General features: G+C 34.0%; 1 protein-coding gene across 1 annotated transcript; it reads right to left on the reverse strand.

Annotated features, from left to right (window-relative positions):
- Nucleotides 1-794: 794 nt before the first annotated feature.
- LOC137730499 (ethylene-responsive transcription factor ERF098-like) lies at nt 795-1423 on the reverse strand. Its single transcript, XM_068469487.2, has one exon. The coding sequence runs from the start codon at nt 1393-1395 to the stop codon at nt 934-936; it is 462 nt and encodes a 153-aa protein (XP_068325588.2). The 5' UTR covers nt 1396-1423; the 3' UTR covers nt 795-933.
- Between the last annotated feature and the right edge of the window lie 4735 nt (nt 1424-6158).

Below are 6158 nucleotides of genomic sequence, written 5' to 3' on the forward strand. Positions count from 1 at the left end.
CTAACCTTGAATCCAAATCTCCGATCTCTCCTCCTCCCCGATCTCTTTCTCTCTCTTCTCTCTCTCCTCCACAAATACAGTGGGTTCTTTCTTTCCATTGCAGAAAACCCTCGATCATCATCTCACTTTCTCTTTCTAGAAACCAAGGAAAACCCTTGGGGCTAAAACCACAGAAACCAGAAGGCAAAACCAATAGAAGAGACTAGAGGACGTGTGTTAAAAATGGATCCTACATTGATGGGAGGATGGACCTTCCATGAGCTTATAAGTAAGTTGGGATACTCCCCATAATGTCAATTTTTTTTTTTTTTTTTAACAAACGATATTATCTACACTAAAGTGGAGGGTAGTGTCCATAAAAAATGCTGAATTTTAGGAGGTGTCCATAAAAAGTTTTTGAACATAGAAGGTATTTGACCACACATTGGTGACAAACTAATCCCCTTATCATGCAGTCTTAATACCACATGAAGTGGTAATGTACTTTTGACACCCGAGTCAAATTGTACATCAAAAGACAGTCAATGTTCCCAAAGAATGTACTTTTTATAAGAATAGTAGGAACTTCATCGCTAGTCTATGTTTGGGACAGTTTCATATTCTGACTTTTTTTTAATATCTTTTTATGATCAAGTGGTTTATTAATATCTTTCAAATACTGGAAGAGATTTGAATTTTGAATGTTCGTCACCGACTTAACCATAGAAATATTCAGTGAGGAGTAAGGTCTACCAAGCGAATGATGGAACACGTAATGATCAGCAATAAACAATTATGTAATGTTAAGTGATTACTAAAATATCAAACCTTTTACCACAAATGATAGAAGATTTGCTAAAGTATGGCTAAATAACAGATAACTATATATAGAAGGGAAACGTGCTCAACAAAGACATCCAAAAACAAAAACAAAACCACAACTCAATTTCACTTTCATTTATTCTTCTCCTCTTCATAATCAAGGAGGTCTTCCAACACCTTGTTATCCAAGTACTCAATCTCAAACACTTGCCTACTTCCCTGTCCGGCAGATGAACTTCCACCCGGTGCAGCAGCAGAAGATGATGAAGTGGACGAAGAAGAAGAAGAAAGTGCCGAGAATCTAGGAGGATAAGGATGAGAGCCCATAACTTGAGCATAATATTCATTTGGAAAATTTAGTGTGGCAAGATGACCCCTTAAATTAAAGGCAGCCTTATCATAAGCCCTTGCAGCTTCCTCAGCGGTGTCAAATGTACCAAGCCACAGACGAGCACCCTGCTTAGAAGGGTCTCTTATCTCAGAAGCAAACTTCCCCCACGGCCTTCTTCGGACCCCACGGTAACGTACTTCTTCGCTTCCCTTCTCCTCCTTTCCTTGCTTCTCTTGATCCTTTCCTCTGCGAGGGTTTTCCATATTTTCTAGCTTGATTTAACGTACCTTTTCTTTTTGGTCTCAAATTTGGTGGCATTGTATGTGTCCCGTTTAGGTATTTATAGGTACTATAAATGGGGTCATATGACATTTGGTACTGTTGTATTTGCGAGTCCACACATGAACGTGGATTGACCAAGCATAATCGACGTTTCTTATTATCATATAGGGTTAATAATGGCAGTGTAAAAATTCTATTCTTCAACTCCTTCTATGATGAATTTCAAAAAGGGTTTGTAAATCTCTTTTCTTGGATAGGCATTTTTTTTTTTCAGATAGGGTTCTAGCTTTTCGTGTTCATATTATGTGAGAATAATAACTTATATATGTTGGTTGTTAATACTTTTTTTTCACCGGACTAATGAACTACTATATATTGTCAATTTACACAGAATAGTGGGGATTGATTCCCAAATCGCAAAGATTGAAGGAATTGGACCAACAGAATATGAATGCGTAAGTCATTTCATCCTAATGATTAAGAATGTTGCAAGAGTAATATTATTTATTCACACAATATTCACACACGTTGACATACTCATTAATACTGATGAACCTCACGTACAATGGTAGAGCCTAAAATTTAATAGTGAGAATGTGAGGACAAAGTTCTATATCGGTGAGAGACCAAACCATGCAAGGGCTTATAAGAGGTTGGGTTACTTCCTATATTGCCAATTAGATTATGGTGGAACCTCAACTTTCTTCATGGTAACAGAGCAGATTGGCTCACTTGTGAAGCTTAAGGGCCACACGTGCTCCACGTCACCGTTTTTGTGTTGTTCATGTGTTAGGCTTGAAAATTCGTCAAATGTGAGAGGGCGTGTGAGAATGTGAGGACAAAGTCCCACATCTTTGACAAACCAAACCATGCAAGGGCTTATAAGAGGTTGAGCTACTCCCCATATTGCCAATTAATTTTATGGTGGAACCTCAACTTTCTTCATTATCAAGTCTTTTAGAGCATCTCTAGTGGAGTCCCTATATAGGGACAACCACTGTATAAAATAAGTATTAAACAAATATAGGGACAAAATGAATCTTCAATGGATCGGAAAGTGAGTCCCTAAAGTATAGGGACTCGCCGGATACTTGTTGTATGTACCGACATATAGAGACTCTGTAGGGACTAAAATGGTGGACCCAATAGGACAATTTAAGTGGAAAAGCAGACGTGGTCCCAGTTACATGACATTGTCCTTTTTTCTTTCCTTTTCAACCATTTAAAATGGAGGTCCAGATTGATTCTTGCTTTTCAATTTTTTTTTACCATTGAAAGATATCAACGGTTCCAATTAAATAACCATTTCAATTTAGGTTACTCTCTCATGTTGGTTTTCAAAGTCTTTTGTTTTCTCTTTTCATAACGGCCCCGTTGAAATATTAATATTTTCAAATTGGGTTACTCTTTCATTTTGTTCCCTCATCATTCCTATAAATACCAAATTATCTAACCAAAACTTACCACCCCTTCATCTCCTATACTTAGTTCACTCTTTCTCAATTCACTCATTCTAGTTACTTTTTGTGAAGAAAAAAAAATTAATGTCAGAATTTGACTTTTTTTTGGTTAAAATGTTCACAAAAATATTTTACAAGAACGTAATGTTAACATAAACAAAAAATGTGCACCTAATCAAATTATCACATAAAATTGTAAAAACCTCAAATTTAGGGATTCTACTATAAGGACTCTCTCAGTGCAGGCAATGTTCCTTTAAGGACACAAAGATTCCCTTTAAGTCCTTAAATGAGTACTCAAAGATGGTAGTAAGAGTCGTTAAATAGGGACTCCCATTGAAAATTCTCTTTACTATTTGTGTATAATAAAACCTCAACTTTCTTTATTATCAAGTCTGTTTGTTATTTGTGTTCAGATCTAACCGGAATTTAACCATACAATATCGGTTGAAGGATAGGAAACAACAAAAAGAGCAAAGATATGGATAGTGGTTTTTCTTGTTTGGCAGAATTCCATGGGCAGCTATATATTGTTCCCTTGCATACCTCCTTTACTTTATGCTTTGATAATGGAAAGGGTTTGGGTATTTGAGATTTTTCAGATCATACCAATCTATTTAGATTATTTTTTAACGGATAAGTTATATATGAACTTTTAATAAATCGCTTAACCGACATAGAAGTAACCAATGAAATTTGCAGACCACGTACACACACCATATATATATATATATATATATATATATATATATATATATATATATAGAACGTGACCCCTCCAAGTTCTAATAATATTCGTAAAAGATAATTAAAAGGTTGGTTACAATCCTTGAAAGTTATCGGACACTTCTTTTTTCTTGTATCAGTTTAAGTACTAATTAGGACGCATGATTACTGTTTTGTAAGTATGGATAACAGCTCCCAAAAATAACAGTGATGAAGACCAACCGACTTTCAGTATTCATAATCAATAAAAGGAATAAGAAACTGTCCTTCATTAATGCAAAAACATCTCTTCTTCTTAGTTTTCTTTTTTTTTTTTTGGGGGGGGGGGGGGGGGGGGGAGGGGGAGGGAAAGCAAAAAAATTTCTTTTGAAATCTTAGAAATCAAATAATTTACAATAGGTATACAAAACAGGAAAAAAAAAAAAAAAAAAAAAGAAGAAGAAGTTAAAATAAGGAATTGTTATTTGCATCTTTTTAAATAATTTACAGTAGAAAGTTTCTTTCGAGCTACCAATTCAAGAAGAGAAAAAAATAATAATAAAAGAACCGGATAGAGATTCCTGAATCATGGTGGAATTCAATTCTCATTTTATTTGTCTTTCTTGTTTCTATTACGGCTGCTCTTTGTTTTTTGTTTTTGTGATCACTGATTGATTACGTCCTTAAAGCGGCGGACATAACCTACGAACCGTCCCCGCTCGGAAAGTGTATCCCTCAAGCTAGCTCCTCATTGCAAATGTGGTGTTTTGTTATTTATACTTTTAAATTTAATATTTGACATAATTTACATGTTATAATATGATCCAGCCCTTTCAATTATTACATCTTTGTTTCTAATTTTTTTAACGAATCAACTATAAAAGAAGATTCCTTTAGAAAAAGTAGTGAACCATATACGTGAATGATCATATTATATGTTAGTATAACAAAACTGTTTACAGTCATGGTTGCTTCTCTTTAAAATATGATGAAAGGCGATAAATGTCAAATGTATCTGTCTATTTCTAAATTTTTTATGTCTAATTTTGAGGAAAATAATTATTCCGCTTGTGATGATTCTGTAATAAAAGAACAATTCGGCGAAAGGAAATAAAGAATGGCTTCAAGGGATGTTTTTCTTCTTTTGTTTTGTTATTTAACTTGCAGTTTTCAGGTTGGTGAGGTCATGCATGTTAAGGTTGTGGTTTTGTAGACCACCCTTAATGTGATTATATATAAACATTTTTTGCCTGACTGACCACCCTTTGAGTACCATGGTTCAAAGCTGCACACGTCAGGCCATACGATACAACTGGGGAGTATGATGTGCTCAATTAGATCAATATTTTTGTTGTTTTTAAACTCCTAAGTGCACAAGCTTTAGAAAATGGTCTAATCGTCAAATCTAATCCTTTGACATTTCCCATGCTAAAGAAGTTCCTCACCAACTCCCAATCTAATATCAATTGAAAAAAATTAAAAGAAAATAAAAATAAAAAAGCTCATAAAGAAATTGGCTTGGAAGAAAATTGGAAACTGTGAGGTTAGAATATATTAGAGAATGTATAATAAATGGCTTCAGTTTTGCTTTTTTTTTATTTTTTTATTTTTTATTTTAAATAGCTAACTAATTAAATATATACATGTTTGTGTGATAACTTAGCAAAGAGAGTAGAATCGTGCTAGGGTTTCTTTGATCAGTGAAAATTAAGATGCATACTCCTACATGATGAAAAAGCTATTTTCATATCATATGGCTTTATGGGCATCTAGGCCTTTATACAAAGAGACGCGGAAAAACCGTGTGAACCATATTCTTATGTAGCAAAAGCAGTTTAGGAACCTGAATCTCTCAAGTGAAGGTTAAGAGGATAAAATCAACCTTGATAATGGTAAGGTATCATAATATGAAGTTGCAAGTTGAGTTTGCATAGGATGCTCTCTCTGTAATTCATTTTCTGCTTGCATGGGGCCATCAATTATTGATGAGATGCTTGTTTATCATGTGAAAGTTGTACAGTGAACACACAAGTGGAGCTAGGTAACAAAATTTGAAGCCCAGGTCAAATTCCTAATTAAAATAAGTGTTTTAAGTTATATATACAACATAGCAAGCCATGTACGTTGGCATCATAATGGGAGGAGCGATATATATCTCAGGCCCAAATAGTTGACCTAGGTACATTTCTTAATGTTTAATGATGAGATGACACAAAATGAAATCATTGTGAAAAAATGACTGATTTTCAAGTGAAAAAAAAAAAAAATTAGGATATATACTAACCCTTTTAATATGGAGGTCAAACTGAATTTACATATTTGTTGAGATAGGTAAAATGACGGTATAATGGGTTTTTTTTTTTCGTGTTGTGACAAACATGTAATTAACTGGATTACATAACACACTATTTATAGAAAATTAACTCTAATTCTTAATAGGCAAAGAATCCAAATTCTTAACCTACAAGAAAACTCTAATATGTAAAATACCCTAAAAATATAAATAATATGATAAACCTAAAACACTAATGTTTTCCAACACTTTAGTTGCAAGAATTTATTCTTACTACGGGAGTAGT

Source organism: Pyrus communis, chromosome 16 (assembly GCF_041283825.1).
Source record: "Pyrus communis isolate YQ-2024b chromosome 16, ASM4128382v1, whole genome shotgun sequence".
NCBI lineage: Eukaryota > Viridiplantae > Streptophyta > Magnoliopsida > Rosales > Rosaceae > Pyrus > Pyrus communis.

Coding starts and splice junctions, on each gene's coding strand:
- LOC137730499 (XM_068469487.2), bottom strand. CDS start 1,395: ATGGAAAACCCTCGCAGAGGAAAGGATCAAGAGAAGCAAGGAAAGGAG.